This window comes from Lemur catta, chromosome 7 (assembly GCF_020740605.2).
Source record: "Lemur catta isolate mLemCat1 chromosome 7, mLemCat1.pri, whole genome shotgun sequence".
Taxonomy (NCBI): Eukaryota; Metazoa; Chordata; class Mammalia; order Primates; family Lemuridae; genus Lemur; species Lemur catta.
In genome coordinates, this window is record NC_059134.1 from 107,362,036 (window position 1) to 107,376,606 (window position 14,571).

At 67.7% G+C, this 14,571-nt stretch overlaps 3 protein-coding genes across 11 annotated transcripts; 2 read left to right on the forward strand and 1 right to left on the reverse strand.

Annotated features, from left to right (window-relative positions):
• Window positions 1–1,114: 1,114 nt before the first annotated feature.
• CRACR2B (calcium release activated channel regulator 2B) lies at window positions 1,115–5,046 on the forward strand. 7 transcript variants are annotated; one of them, XM_045558539.1, is made up of 10 exons: window positions 1,119–1,222; window positions 1,860–2,049; window positions 2,133–2,244; window positions 2,631–2,814; window positions 3,248–3,394; window positions 3,495–3,585; window positions 3,780–3,872; window positions 4,024–4,190; window positions 4,324–4,395; window positions 4,631–5,046. In XM_045558539.1, exons 1-10 carry the CDS (start codon window positions 1,134–1,136, stop codon window positions 4,806–4,808), a joined length of 1,323 nt encoding a protein of 440 aa, XP_045414495.1. In that variant the 5' UTR covers window positions 1,119–1,133; the 3' UTR covers window positions 4,809–5,046. The 7 variants fall into 7 exon arrangements, with proteins under 7 accessions (XP_045414492.1, XP_045414493.1, XP_045414494.1 ...); XM_045558537.1 differs by having other exon boundaries at window positions 1,117–1,222; window positions 4,324–4,725; XM_045558542.1 differs by lacking the exon at window positions 4,024–4,190 and having other exon boundaries at window positions 1,118–1,222; window positions 4,631–4,722.
• Window positions 5,047–5,626: 580 nt separating this feature from the next.
• On the forward strand, window positions 5,627–10,688 carry CD151 (CD151 molecule (Raph blood group)). 3 transcript variants are annotated; one of them, XM_045558553.1, is made up of 9 exons: window positions 5,627–5,732; window positions 6,768–6,830; window positions 7,582–7,734; window positions 7,828–8,019; window positions 8,382–8,456; window positions 8,765–8,869; window positions 9,372–9,530; window positions 9,695–9,781; window positions 9,859–10,688. In XM_045558553.1, exons 3-9 carry the CDS (start codon window positions 7,651–7,653, stop codon window positions 9,916–9,918), a joined length of 762 nt encoding a protein of 253 aa, XP_045414509.1. In that variant the 5' UTR covers window positions 5,627–5,732; window positions 6,768–6,830; window positions 7,582–7,650; the 3' UTR covers window positions 9,919–10,688. The 3 variants fall into 3 exon arrangements, with proteins under 3 accessions (XP_045414509.1, XP_045414510.1, XP_045414511.1); XM_045558554.1 differs by having other exon boundaries at window positions 5,630–5,728; XM_045558555.1 differs by lacking the exon at window positions 5,627–5,732 and having other exon boundaries at window positions 6,552–6,830.
• A 1,342-nt stretch (window positions 10,689–12,030) lies between these two features.
• On the reverse strand, window positions 12,031–14,415 carry POLR2L (RNA polymerase II, I and III subunit L). The gene is made up of 2 exons (XM_045558556.1): window positions 14,229–14,415; window positions 12,031–12,309 (listed from the first exon to the last, which is right to left on the reverse strand). Exons 1-2 carry the CDS (start codon window positions 14,321–14,323, stop codon window positions 12,201–12,203), a joined length of 204 nt encoding a protein of 67 aa, XP_045414512.1. The 5' UTR covers window positions 14,324–14,415; the 3' UTR covers window positions 12,031–12,200.
• Window positions 14,416–14,571: the final 156 nt, after the last annotated feature.

Below are 14,571 nucleotides of genomic sequence, written 5' to 3' on the forward strand. Positions count from 1 at the left end.
GCCGGGCAGGACAGCGAGGCAGGCCCTCCAGGTGGGTGCAGGTGCCAGGCTGGGGCTGGGAGGGGACCCTTGGGAAGTGGATGGGGCTTCCTCCCCCAGCAGGAGGGCGGCACTCAGGCTTCACCCAGCTCCCCTTCCAGTCCTCCCCCAAGGGGAACTCCAGTCAGGGCTGTGCCCCAAAAGAGTGCTGTGGGGCCTGGGGAGGTGGAACCTTCCTCTGCCCCCACACTCACCCTCATATGCACTCAGTGCTGGCAAGTTACATACCGTTTTCTAGCATATATGTATATTGTTTAAAAATAGGAGAAACCAAAATTGAGAAAGTATTGAGAAAAAGTAAAGCCTCCCCACCCCTAGAGATAACCCTTGAAAGCATTTGGTCCATTTCCTGCCCGGGTTTTCCTACAAACTTTTTTGGCGCCTTAGTTGGGCTCCTCTGGACAGGGCGGCCCCTGGCCGGACTCTGGTGTCAGCCCCCCGTCCCTGGCAGCCTTGACCCTGCTCCAGGAGGGTTCCCAGGTCTCCAGGGGACATTGCTGCCCCACTGCTCTGCTGGAACAGACGCTCTGGCCCGCTGGGGGTCGGGACTTAGTCCTTCCGAGAGGAGGGGACGCGGCGACAGCAGCACACGGCGGCTCCGCCCGGACCCAGCCCACGCAGGGGTCTCGGCGCCTGCAGGTGCCCCAGGCGCGCAGTCAGGGTCCCAGCGGGGCGGGGCGCGCCGCGCGTTTCCGGGAGGAGAGGTCGGGGCGCTCGGCAGGTGCGGCGGCGCAGCTCGCAGGTAGGAGCTCGCGGGTCCGGCCGCTGAGGTCCCATCGCCGCGCCTGCCCGGCACCCGGCCGCCCGCACCGCCCCTCTGGGCCGCCGTGGGGGGCGCGGACCCTGCGCGTGGCGGTCGGGGACTCTGGTTCCCTCTCGGGGCGCGCGGTGGCAGGGGCAGGGGCGGGCTTGGACCCCAGAGGTGCGGGGAGCGCGAGCTGCTCGTGGGCCCCACCCGGCCAGCCCTTCCTTCCCGCTCCCTGGGGCCCAGCTGCAGTGCAGCTTCCGGCTGGAGGGACCGCCGGTGCAGCCCTCGAGCCGCCGGCGGGGTGGCGACCATGTCCCGGTGAGGCGACTACGCGGCCTGGGGGGCAATGACCCTGATCCCTCGTGTCCCCTCCTCTCGCCCGCCACTTCCTCAGACCTGCCATCTTTGGAGATCTCCCCGCTCCAAGGAATATCGGTGCGGGAGGGTCCCAAGGTCCAGGTCTGGGGGGGCGGGAAGTGTCGCTGTGCTGGGGAGTAACTTTGGGAAATCCGGGGTCAGGACGTTATGGGAACAACAGGTGGCTGTGATTAGGGGGCGGAACATCCTTGCGAGGGGTTGGGGAGGGAAGCCCCAGGAGGTTCTGGGATGGGGAGGGGTGGGCCCTAGTGGGAGGGAAAAGGGGTGCTAGGCCCAGAATCTGGGGTGTTTCAGACAAGGGCTGCCAGGCACGGGAAACCCAACGTTGGGACCTTGAGTCTGCACCCACCTGGGCCGAGTGCGGGAGAAGGGAGGAGTTTCCTCTGCCTGCCAGCTGTCGGAGGACAGGGTACACAGGCCCGGGCCAGGCACTGAGGACACGGCTAGGGCTGGTGGAGTCCTCCTGCCCGGTCCCAGCTGGAGTTGTGGCAGGCTCCTCCCTCGCAGACCACTCCCCCCCATCACAGGGTCTCCTGCAGGCAGCGCCGGATGGAGACTGTCCCACTCTCCTGGGGCTCCAGCCCCCTGTGATGCCACAGCCCTGAGCCTGCATCTCCCCACCAGTGACCCCCCAGCTCTGCCTGGCCTTCCACCCACCTGGCTGAGCCTTCTGCCCCCTCCCCCCACTTAACAGCACAAGGTGGAGACCCTCTGCTCCCATGGCCAGCGCTGGGAACCCTGGGGCCCGAGAGGCCCAGGAGGAGGACGGGGAGAAGGCAGGGGGCTCTGCTGGGCCTCGAGGGCCGGTGCTCGAGCAGGCCCAGGAGCTGTTTTTGCTGTGTGACAAGGAGGCCAAGGGCTTCATCACCCGGCACGACCTGCAGGTGAGTCTCCAGCCCCAAGGGACTGGCCAGGCCCAGAGAGAGCTCACCTCGGCTGCTCACCTCTGCCATTCTCACCTGACCAGGGCCTGCAGAGCGACCTGCCCCTCACACCCGAGCAGCTGGAGGCCGTATTTGAGAGTCTAGACCAGGCCCACACCGGCTTCCTCACTGCCCGCGAGTTCTGCCTCGGCCTGGGTGAGTCCCAAGCCCTGCCCACCCCAGCTGCCCAGGAATCTGCCCTGGGATCCTGAGGCCCTAGGCCAGCGCCTATGGCCCTCTGTGAGGCAGCCTGTCCCTCTCCTGCACCTCCCTGCAGGGCACATGCAAGTGTCTGTACACACAGGTGCCACGGGAGCCCCCACTGCGGTGCAGCCTGCGGTGTGGTCTGTCCCGTCACTCCCTCTCCGGTGCCAATCCCTGTTGGGACTGGGAGCATGGCTGTCACCTCTCATTCCCAGGCCAGTAGGACTAGAGTAAGGAAGAAAAACAGGAAACTGGGCCCTGAGACAGGGCAGGATATGTGTTGGGGGAGAGTGGCACCGAGCCAGGGTGGTAACCGCATGGCTCCTTCCCGCCCGCAGGGAAGTTTGTGGGGGTGGAGTCGGCCCAGGGCGCTATGCCCTCCCGGACTCCTGAAGAAACCTTTGAGTCGGGCTGGTCGGCTGTGCAGGGCACCGGGGGCGCTCTGGAGGAGGAGGAGGAGGAGGAGGAGGAGCGATTCTACGCTGCGCTGGAGCAGCTGGGGGTGGCCCCGGTCCTGGGCGAGTGAGTCGGTGCTGGCCGCGCTGCCCGGCTCCCTCTGGCGCGCTCTCTCGGTCTGCACGCTCTGTCCCCGTCGCCCGCGTGTCTGTTCCTGCCCAGGTCCTGGGCCCGGTCCGGCCCAGCAGTTCTGTCAGCTGTGCCTGCCTGGGAGGGGCCTGGCGTGATTTCCCGCAGAATTTGCATTTCGGGAGGCGGCAGCTGCGGCTGCGGAGAGGAGGGGAGGCTCGGGGCACTGGGCAACGCACACGCTGGCACGGCCCGTGAACACACACCCTGCGCGGGCCACGCACAGATGCCGGGCAGGGGCGACGGCATTCGCGAGAGGGATGCCCTGCACGCGGCACGCACGTCGGGCTGTGCGGGGACGTAGGCGTCTCCTGGGGGATTGCCCTTGGCGGAGGGGACCCCGCCAGCTCCAGCTCAGTCCCCGCGACAGGCAGCGGGTTGTGAGGACGCTCTGGCTCCGGCTGCAGCGCGAGCGACCCGAGTTGCTGGGCTCTTTCGAGGACGTTCTGATGCGCGCGTCGGCCTGCCTGGAGGAGGCGGCCCGGGAGCGGGACGGCCTGGAGCAGGCGCTGCGGAGGTGAGGGCTGAGGGCCGGGCGGGGCTTGGGGGGCACTAGAGGCGGCGCTGGGCTGCAGTGCTAGCGAGTCTTCACCCACTGTCTGCCCTGTCCCTCGGAGGCGCGAGAGCGAGCACGAGAGGGAGGTGCGCTGCCTGTACGAGGACATGGAGCAGCAGCTCCGCGAGCAGCGGCAGCGCCTGCGGAGTCAGGTGGGCCCCAAGCCCCGCCCCCCGCCGGGCACCGCCCCCTTCGGGCCGGCCCTGGGTGACCGCCCCCAGCCCGGGGGGACAATGCCCGGCCTCTCGCGTCGCCCCCGTCCCGCCCCACCCCACCCCCGCCCCGCCGGGAGCCTCCTCTGCACGGTCGGCGGCCGGAGGAGGCTCAGGGGCCCGGTGCGTCCCAGAACCTCCCCCGGGAGGAGCGGAGAGGCCGCCTGGAGCTGGAGCTGCAAAGCCGCGAGCAGGAGCTGGAGCGCGCGGGCCTGCGGCAGCGGGAGGTGAGCGGCGGCGCCCGGCCCGCGCCCCATCCCTGGAGACACTCTCGCGCTCCTGGTGTCCTTGAAGCCCTCCGCGCCTCAGTGTCCCCGCCCTGGGATCGTCGGGAGCCGGGGAGAGGGGCGTTCCTCGCCAGCCTCCCCCGCCCCGCAGTTGGAACAGCAGCTGCAGGCCCGGGCCGCGGAGCAGCTGGAGGCGCAGGCTCAGCACGCCCAGCTGTGGCGGGCCCACGAGGCGCTGCGGGCGCAGCTGGAGGGGGCGCAGGAGCAGCTCCGCAGGCTGGAGGGCGACGCGCGGGGCCGCCAGGAGCAGACTCAACGGTGTGGGGGCGTGTCCCGGGGGGCGGGGCCGGGCCCTCCCTTGCTCGGACCCGGGACACTTCCAACTCCACCCAAGTCCCAGGCCCGCCCCCTGAAGCCTGCCTGCGTCTAGGTCACCACCCTCTCCCCGCAGGGACGTGGTCGCTGTCTCCCGGAACATGCAAAAGGAGAAACTGAGCCTCCTGAGGCAGCTGGAGCTGCTTAGGTGCGTTCCGGCCCAGGCCGCGCCGAGGGAAGGGGCTCAGCGGAGCTTAACACTCTTGGCCGCTGCCCTGTCCCACGGTGGAGGTCCCTTCCTGTGTCTGCCGTCTATCCCTCATGCTGAGGCCCCAACCGGACACCTCTCTTCTGGCCCGAGGGGAGCCAAGGCCCGCCTTCCGCACCCCAGATTGCTGCCTCCTCTAGACCTCGGCCTCTCAGGGCCCAAACTCCCTCCCTAGGGAGTTGAACACTCGGCTGCGAGACGACAGGGACGCCTGCGAGGCCAAGAGGCTGGGCGGCAGCCGCAGGAAGAGTCTAGCCACCGCTCGCCTGCCTGGGCCCACCTGCTGCTGCTGCTGCTGCTGCTGGGCCCGCCCCGCCAGACGCGGCTCCGGCCACCTTCCCAGTGCCCGGTGACCTGGCGACCACGAGTGTCACCTGGAAGCGCCCCTCGAAGGCGACCTGTCGTGGCGCGGGGTTGCCCATTCTGGGTGTGGGCTGCACTCGGTTGTCCCCGGGTCTTCCGACCGAAGACGGGAAGGACACAACCTCGATGGCCGGTGGCCCGCTCTCGTGGCCCCGCTGACCTCCACCCTGCCCCAATCCATCAACTCCCTTTCCGTTCAGCGGAAGAACTCCCCCCCCCAATAAAGTCCCCTGGCTGCACGGCGTCGTGCCTGCTTCTTCGAGTCTGGGACACGACCTGTGGCACATGGGGGACATGTGGCAGGCACTCGCCTGGCGCGGGCCCTGCGGGGCCGGGCGAGTCTCAGGTTAGGCCCAGTGCAGCCCGTGGACCGAACCCACACTTCACAGAACTGGGGGATCTGGAGCCACCAGTGGCCTCCGGGCTGCGGGTCCCCGAAGCCCCGCCCCTGTTCGTCCCTCGGCCCGCACTGCCGTCGGCGCCCGCGCAGGGGCTGCAGGCCACGCCAGAGAAGCTCAGTCCTCATCCGCCGCGCCGCCGACCCCCGCCCTGGCGGGCCCATGGGAGGGGCGGTGCGGTGGGGGCGGGCCCTGCGGCGAGGGAGGGCGGAGGGGCGGCCCTGGGATGTGGCGCGCTGGGACCGCGGTCCCAGGTCTACGCCCGCCTGTGCCGGCGAGGGCGGGGCGATGCAAGGGGCGGTACGGCACGGGCGGGGCCGTGGAAGGGAGGGGGCGCCCTGTGGGCGGGGCCTGCGGGGCGGGGCCATGGAACGGCGGGGGCGCCCTGTGGGCGGGGCCTGCGGGCCGGGGCGGGGCCGCGCGTCCCCTCGCAGGTCCCGGCGGCGCGTTCTCGGCGCGCCGAGCTGCCGCCCCCGCAGCTGCAGCTGCCCCCGCCCGGACTCCGACGCGTGGTGGGTGAGTTCGCCGCCAGGTCCGGCCGGCCGAGGGGACCTAGCGTCCCGAAGGCCCTGCGCGCCCCGGTCCCGGGGCTCGGTCGCAGGCGCCCGGAGGGCCGGAGAGGCCGCTCCAGCCGACCCGGCCCTTCCGGGAGGGAGACGGGCGCCCGGCCGGCGCCGGGTGGGGGGGCGCGAGGGAGAGGCGCCTCCCGGGTCCTCGGACAGGCCTGGCTGCCCCCTTCGGCCTGGGGCCCCACTGCGCAGCCTGAACGCCGCACTCGTTGTCCCCGGACACCAGCCGCCGCCCGCAGGCCGCCCGGGGCCCGGGTGCAAGTGGGCGGGGAACGGCGGCGGCGGGGATGCCATCGCGGGGACCCGGGATTCCTCACCGGGGCTGGCAAAAGCAGAGTCCCGGGTTTGGGGCGCGGGCCACCCAGGGGCCTGGGGGTGGGGCCGCGGGAGCTATTTTTGGCCGGCCCAGGCTCCCACGCCGGCCCTTTCCCAGGGGGTTCGCATCCACCAGGCATTCCTGGGAAGCGGGGCCACGCAGCGCGTCGCCTGCTTCCCGGCTGTGGGGGCTGGGCCCGTGCTCAGAACCGGCACCCCCGGAAGGCCTGGGATCTCAGAGCCAGGCCCGGACACATCCCTCCGGCTCAGTGGCGGGGGTCTGCCCGCGTTCCCCTCCGTGATGGACATGTTCAGGCCCCAGCTGAGTCATGGAGGGCGTGTGTCCCGCCCAGCTCAGGGGCTGAGGTCTGTGTCTTCTTTCACAGGCTGCAGCAGCTGCTGTTGGGAGCGGGGGGGGGGGGGGGGGGGGGGGGCTAGTGACAGGGCTGGAGCTAAGGCCAAGGGTGGGACACCTGGGGAAGGAGTGAGGTCCCTCCCAGGATCAGACTGTCCAGAATGTCCTCTGCCCTGCCCCGCCCCAAGCCAGACCAAAATACGGGGCCTGGCCGCTCCTCTTGCTGCCTCTGGAGTAAACCCTGCCTGCTCTGGAAGTGGCTGGGGCCCACAGGCCAGACTGGTGACCCGTGACCTGTCCTTGCTCCTCTAGCCAAGTGTCCTGGGAACGTCTGTCTGTCTACCTGTCCTACAGGAGTCGGGCCCAGCCAGCCTGGTGAGTGCTGGGTGGGGCAGCACCTCTGCGGTGAAAGTCCAGCCCCGTGGCAGCGGTGTCTGGAAACGTGGCCTGGGGCGCTCAGCTGCTGTCTGTGCTCCTCCTGCCCCGCCCAGAGGAGCTGCCTCTGACTGAGAGCAGCAGGGTGCACCTGGGGGCCTCTGGCTGGCATGGCTCCTGCCTTTCCAGGAAGAAGCTCTCCCCTGGGTCTGGAGGAGCGCGGGTCTGCCAGGCTCCACCTGCCAGGCCTTCCATTCTTCTCGGGCTGGGAGGAGGGGCTGCCCTTTAACAGACAGGACGCAGGCAGGCCCGGAGAGCCTCAGCAAGGGCTGGGCTGGGGCCTGGCCGAGCTCCCCGCCCCTCTGCTGCCTCTGGGGACATGTCTCTGAGTGGCCTCCTCCCCCTACCCCGTCTGCAGGCCTGTAGGGTCCTGCCTGTCTAATGTGGGGCCCAGGGAATGCTGCAGGGCGGGCGGGGCCCAGTGAGCTCACCCCGGGGTGTCCACTGCAGCTTCCTCCCCTGGCTGCCAGCAGGCTGAGTCAGCCGGTGACGGCTGGGGGTCCTCCATGACGCTTTCCTGTCTGTGGACACCAGGGGTCCGCCCTGGCTGCTGGAGGTCGGGGCTCCTGAGCAGGCCACTCCGGGAAGTGACTCATGTCCTGCTTCTGCCAGGACAGGTGGTCGGCTCAGCCCCCAGCCCCGGGCCGGCCTGGGCATCTGTGTCCCCCACTGTGTCCCCACTGGTGTCTAGGTCTAGCTGTCCTCCCGGTCAGGGCCCTGGTGCTGTGGGCTGTCTGACTCCCCAGCCCCCGGCCCCAGGATGGGTGAGTTCAGCGAGAAGAAGGAAACATGCGGCACCGTCTGCCTCAAGTACCTGCTCTTCACCTACAACTGCTGCTTCTGGGTGAGGAGGGGGCGCCCTGCCCACCCCCCACCCCCCGCCCGGGCCGTGCTGCAGGCCAGGCCAGCAGTGGTGACTGGCGTGCTCTGCTCGCAGCTGGCCGGCCTGGCCGTCATGGCCGTGGGCATCTGGACGGTGGCGCTCAAGAGTGACTACATCAGCCTGCTGGCCTCAGGCACCTACACGGCCACAGCCTACATCCTGGTGGTCGCTGGCGTTGTCGTCATGGTGACCGGTGTCCTGGGTTGCTGCGCCACCTTCAAGGAGCGGCGGAACCTGCTGCGCCTGGTCAGAGGCTGGGGTGGGGGGGGACGGGCTGGGCGCCCGGGCAGGGGTCCTCACTAGCTGCTGGGCGCCGATCTGGGCCCCGGCGGGGTCGAGTGTGCCCCTGCAGGCTGTGGACACGGGCCTCGCTGTGCGCACTTGGGGCAAGGTCCTTCCTGCCCAGTCCTGTGGGTCCCCACACCCCAGCGGCACCCGCCGACGGAAGACACCCGCTTTGTGAGAAAGGGTCAGGGAGTGTGGCAGCTCCCAGCCCCCCATGCTGCTTGGAGCCCTCAGGGGCGACTACTTGGGAGCTGGGGTCGGGGACTGTGCTCTGAAGTGCCGGGACACGGGGACTCCTCAAACAGACTGTCTCTGCCCCCCAGTACTTCATGCTGCTCCTGCTCATCTTCCTCCTGGAGGTCATTGCTGGGGTCTTGGCCTACGTGTACTACCAGCAGGTGAGGGGCCACCCACGTGCACACACCACCCCCCACCCCCACTGCTCTAGGGCCAGATGACCTGCCCACAGCCACCAAGCTGCCTTAGGACCCACGGAGGGTACAGGTGTCTGGAGACCCTGCCTGCCTCTCCCCATGGTCACCCTGGTGACACTCCTGGTCCCACTCTGCCTCCTCAAGCTGCTCCCTGACCCCAGCCCTTCCCCTCTGAGCCCTCCTTGGGCTGCTCTCCCACAATCCCGGGGCTCCCCCGCCCCACCGTGGAGGGCCTTGGCCTTTGAGGCTGAAGTTCCCTGCACCACCCCCAGCTGAACACGGAGCTCAAGGAGAGCCTGAAGGACATCATGACCAAGCGGTACCACCAGCCAGGCCACGGGGGTGTGACGAGTGCCGTAGACAAGCTGCAGCAAGAGGTGAGTGGGTGGCGTTGGGGGGCGCGTGCTGCCAAGGCCTCCCCACCGCTCGGCGGGGACACCGTGTGTGCGGGGGCACGGTGTGTGCGGGGGCACTGTGTGTGTGCGGGGGCACTGTGTGTGTGTGTGGGAGCACCGTGTGTGTGTGGGAGCACCGTGTGTGTGGGAGCACGTGTGTGTGTGGGGGAGCACTGTGTGTGGGAGCACTCTGTGTGGGAGCACTGTGTGTGTGGGAGCACTCTGTGTCGGAGCACGTGTGTGTGTGTGTGAGCACTCTGTGTGAGCACTGTGTGGGAGCACTCTGGGAGCACGGTGTGTGGGAACACTCTGGGAGCACTGTGTGTGCGGGAGCATTCTGTGTGGGAGCACTCTGTGTGGGAGCACGCTGTGTGTGGGAGCACGCTGTGTGTGGGAGCACTCTGTGTGGGAGCACGCTGTGTGTGGGAGCACGCTGTGTGTAGGGGCCTCTGGCCTCGGGGCTCACCCGCCGCTCCTGCTGCAGTTCCGTTGCTGTGGCAGCAACAACTCACAGGACTGGCGGGACAGCGAGTGGATCCGCTCTGGGGAGGCAGGTGGCCGAGTGGTCCCTGACAGCTGCTGCAAGACCGTGGTGGCTGGCTGTGGGCAGCGGGACCACGCCTCCAACATCTACAAGGTGGAGGTAGGTGGGCACCCCAGGGAGGGGCTGAGCTGGCTGGGGCCTGTGCCTGGTGCTAGGCGTGGGCATGGCCACACCCCAGATAGCTGAGACCAGGGGGGCCAGGTGCTGCCGTGTGGGAGGAGCCACCTGGGCCCCCTTTAGCATCCTACCTCCCACCCCCCCAGGGCGGCTGCATCACCAAGCTGGAGACCTTCATCCAGGAGCACCTGAGGGTCATCGGCGCCGTGGGCATCGGCGTGGCCTGCGTGCAGGTGCGGGCTCGTGGGGGACTCGGAGGGGCCGGGGGCCCCACAGTGCCCGCTCACCCTGTGCCCGGCTCCTCACGCAGGTCTTTGGCATGATCTTCACGTGCTGCCTGTACAGGAGCCTGAAGCTGGAGCACTACTGACTGCCTGGGGCTTGGCCCCGAGGCTCCCCACGTCCTGCCACGGCTTTGTACCCAACTACTGAGTTCCAGGTGGCTGGGGTCCTGGGATCCCACCTACCCACCCCTGTGCCATCACTCTGACCTCTGGTGACCCCAACCCCAGAGGTGGCTTCAAGTGCCTTTCTCTGCACTCCAACGTCCTGAGGCCTGAGGAAGGGGGAAGGGGTGGCCGTCCTGTCTGTTGGGGCCCAGGTGGGGTGGGTTTTGACAATAAAGCACCCTGTCCCACAGGCCACCTCTTTTGGGGTGGCCTCATGGGGTCTTAGGGGCACTGCATGCCTGTGTTCAGCCCAGGGGAGTGGTTTGAGCTGGGCTCCCTGGACACACTTCCTGCCCGGTGGTCACAGGCAGCCGGGAAAGGCCTTGCCAGGTGGGTGCTGGGCAGGGCCAGGCTCTTGGTGCCAGTGGCCACACTTGCCCAGGCCCTTCAGGTGCTGGCGCCTCTTCCTGGAGCCCCGTGGCCCCAGGGCACTCGGAGGAAGCAGAGTGCTCCCCGACCCTTGGGCCTGTGCCTCCCTCCTCCGCACAGGGCTCAGCCGCACCCCTAACAGCCAGAGCCCCCGCATCTTCCCGTTGCTGTCACTACCCTGTAAAGTGCCACGTGTCCACTTGTGCATTGCCGTGTCCCCGTGTGGGGGCAGGTGTTTACTGGTTTGTTCACTGCTGTATCCCAGGTGCCTAGAACTGCCTCTGCCACACGGCAGTGCTCAATAAAGCTGCTGCGGAGTGGATGGTGGCTTGCAGTGTTGCTGACAGACGTTTGTCCTCGGGGCAGGCATGGCAGTCAGGGAGGAAGCCAGGAGGGCCTATCCCAGGGTCCAGGTTGGCTAGTGTGCGCTGCAGGGAGGGGAGGTCCCATGGCAGGGACAGCACAAAGGTGGTGGTGTGGTCATAGCCCCTTGGGACAGGAAGTGGCCTTGGATCTGGCAAGGGACAGCAGAGTTGGGGGTGCATGGAGGAGGCCCCGGGCCTGGTGTCTGGCAGGATGTGGGGTGGAGGTGCCCTGGAGATGGGACCCAGGGCTCAGCCATGGTGCCCATCAGCCCTGGTTCCTGTCCCTCAGGCTGGCTTGGATTGTACACCCCCGGGCAGCCCCCATCCTCCCCCCAGAGAACCTCACATCTGGGCAGCCGACGGCCAGCACTGACGGTGCCCATGGAGGGGCTGCTGCCCCCACTCCCGACTGGCACCCTCCTGCCTCTGCCAGCGGGAGGGCAGTAGCGCCCATCGGTCCCCGAGCCTTGGGTCACAACTCCCACCTGTGGCTAAGCCCGAGTTGGAACAGGACAGCAGGGCCCTGGGGACATCGAGTGTTAGACCTGGCACACTGGGAGCCCAGCTATGGGGGTCTTGGGGCTGGCTGTGGAGGCTGGACACTGCCCGCGGCCCTCAGCAGGAATCTGGCCAGGGGTGGGGCCTGGAAGTGTTCTGGGAGTAGGACCTCAGGAGTGGCAGCAGCTGGGCAGGAAGCCAGCAGGCCGGGGCAGCCATGACTGCAGCAGACACTGTTCAGGCCCCAGATCTTAGATTCTGAGAGAAGACATGGGAGCCTCTGCTCGGCCTGAAGAGCACCCAGAGTGTGGGGGGGGGAGGCGGTGCAAGGGATGCCCCAAATAACCCTAACCCTCAAATGCGCCCGGCTGTCTGTGCCTTGGTTGGGCCACAGCGAGCTCGCTGCAAAGGGAGACTCCCCGCGGGCTTGGGGGTGGCTGGCAGGGATGGTGCTACCTCCTCCGGGGAGCAGCCATCCCCGGGTGCCCACCCGACGGCAGGCATGAGGAGCGGGTGTGGAGAGGCCTCAGAGAGCCGCAGGCGCAAGGCTCTCTGCGACGCCGCCCACAGGGCACCTGTGGGACAGACTAGCCCCAGAGCCTGGAGGTGCCAGGACCAGCCAGCTGACGTTCTGCCTACTGCCGCAGGCTCTGTGACAGTGCCAGGGCTGGGACCAGGGAAGCAGAAACGAAGTCCCCAAGACAGGCCAGGCAGGACCAGCCTTGGGGGAGGAGAAGCCAGGCGGCAGAGGAACGTGGACACAGGGAGCACCCCAAAGCCAGGCCAACCCGGGGGACCTTGTGGTGGTTCTGAAAGACTTTACTGGGTGTTCCTTCCAGAGTGGGGGGTACACGCCCCCGTGCTGTGGTGAGGCATCGCTCCCAGCTCCTGACACCTGGGTTTAATGAGCTCTGGGCAGGACGCTGGCTGCCCAGGGTCAGCACCGCAGGCGGGGTGGGGCTCCAGCGCAGTCACTTCTCCAGGGGCGCGTAGTTGAGCAGCTTCTCGATCAGGTCCACGTGGGCCAGCAGCATGCGGCGGCAGCAGTAGCGCTTCAGGCCCAGGGCGTCCAGGGCGTCCCTGCATCAAGGGGTGACACAGGCCAGCTGCGGTGTCAGGTCTGCGCAGGCCTGGAGCTCACGTCCAGGCCACCTCGGGGCACTACTGCCTGCTCACGGCAGCCCCTTTGCTCGGGCAGGGTGGACACATCCACGGGGACCTGGGACTGAGGCCCAGCAGCACAGTCCCAGCTGGAGTAACCTGGAAACACCCGAGAAGTGCACCCAGACACCTGGGGTGGGGCCTGGTGACCCCCACTCTGGCCATACTTGTGTGTGTGTACACACATAGACACATAAACATATATAATGAATCCATGTAAAATAAAAACAAAAAGTCATCCGAGGGAACTTAGAAGACCAGGGCCACCAAGCTGCCAATTCCCTGAGCCCCTCATTCAACGCAGGCCACCCACGGGTGGCTCTCCAACGGCTGTACCTCAGTTTCCCCTGGCAGTCACCACCAGATGCAGGCACCGTGCCCTGGCCGGAGCCAGCCCCGCTCAGCTGCTATCGGCTCTCCCCTTACCTCTGCTCCCCAAACCATGGCAAGCGACTGTCTCTCCAGGGAGCCATTGCTCCCACGTCCCAAGCCCATCGGAAGCCTCCATTTCCCTGGGACCCGGTCCCTGTCACCCTGAAGGCCTTCAGAACATTCCCACACCGATGCTTTCACTGTGGAGACGGCAGCTTGGGAAAGGGAAGGCCAGATGGGGGCCCCCTGCCCATGTGTCCCTGGGAGAAGGGCTGGGACTGGCTGCCAGCCACTCACTCCTAACCTGGTCACTCCTGCAGCCTGCCCGCCCACCCATTTGCTTCCCTTGCTCATGTGACACACTCACAGTGAAAGCCTACGGTGCCCTGGCACACATGAGCCTCAGGGCTTCAAATGTGATCAAGACACACAGCCATTCACAGGGGGCAGAGGCTCAGACAGGCATGATGGTTAACTGCAGTACTCAGGGACAAGAACAGGAAAAGCCCGATGATGATAGCCAGGTGGTCAGGAAGTTTGTCCTGCATCTTAAAGGACTAGCAAGGTTTGCAGGACATGGGGATAGGCCCTGTAGCAGGGACAAAAAGTTAGGGAGGGCTGGGCGAGGTGGCTCACGCCTATAATCCTAGCACTCTGAGAGGCCGAGGTGGGAGGATCGCTCAAGGTCAGGAGTTTGAGACCAGCCTGAGCAAGAGCCAGACCCCCGTCTCTAATAAAAATAGAAAGAAATTAGCTAGACAACTAAAAATATGGAGAAAAACTTAGCCGGGCATGGTGGCGCATTCCTGTAGTCCCAGCTACTCGGGAGGCTGAGGCAGGAGGATCGCTTAAGCCCAGGAGTTTGAGGTTGCTGTGAGCTAGGCTGACGCCACGGCACTCTAGCCCGGGCAACAGAATGACACTCTGTCTCAAAAAAAAAAAAAGTTAGGGAGCAAGTGGAGGAGGCTGAGGGCTATACTGTCGGTCAAGTGGTGCCTGTAACCCGATAGGACACCTGTCTTGGGTGACACCAGTGGTTTCATGCCCACTCCCCTCATCTCTCTAGACTTTGGGGAACAATGCTCTCCTGAACAGGTTGGAGCTTGGATGGAGGAGACCTCGGGCCTGAAAATCCTGACATGAGCGCCCCAGCCCGAGTCGGGACCCTCCCCACAACCCCGGCCCACCCCGCAGGCTGGGACACCCACCCCAGGACCCGGGCCCACCCCACAGACCGGGTCTCCCCCTCCCCACAACCCCAGCCTGCCCCGTGGACGGGACCTCCCCCTCCCCACGACCCCAGCTCACCCAGCAGGCCAGGACCCCCACCCCACGACCCCAGCCCACCCCGCAGGCTGGGACCCCCCACCCCACGACCCCAGCCCACCCCGCAGGCCGGGACCCCCCACCCCACGACCCCGGTCCGCCCCGCAGGCCGGGTCTCCCCGCCGCGCTCAGAGCCTCACCCCTCGGTGTACTCGGCCTGCAGCAGCCCCAGGTAGGCTTCCCACTTGTTGCCGACGATCTTGCCGCAGGTGAAACAGCGCACGGGGATGATCATGGCGGCAGCTGGGCGACCCGTCTCCGCACTGCGACCCCGGCGCGACGGCGCGGCAGGCCCCGCCCGGGCGCGTCCACCGGCGCGGGGGTCCTACTCTGCCCGGCCCGCCAGGCTCGCCCCGAGCCCCGGCCTCGGCGCCGCGGACGTTCGGGCCCCGCCGGGACCGGCCTGCTTCGCGCGGACGGGCTCCCGGGGCCCGCGCGCCGCGGGGGGAGCAGACGGCGCCCCCCGCCCGCCGCTTTGGTACG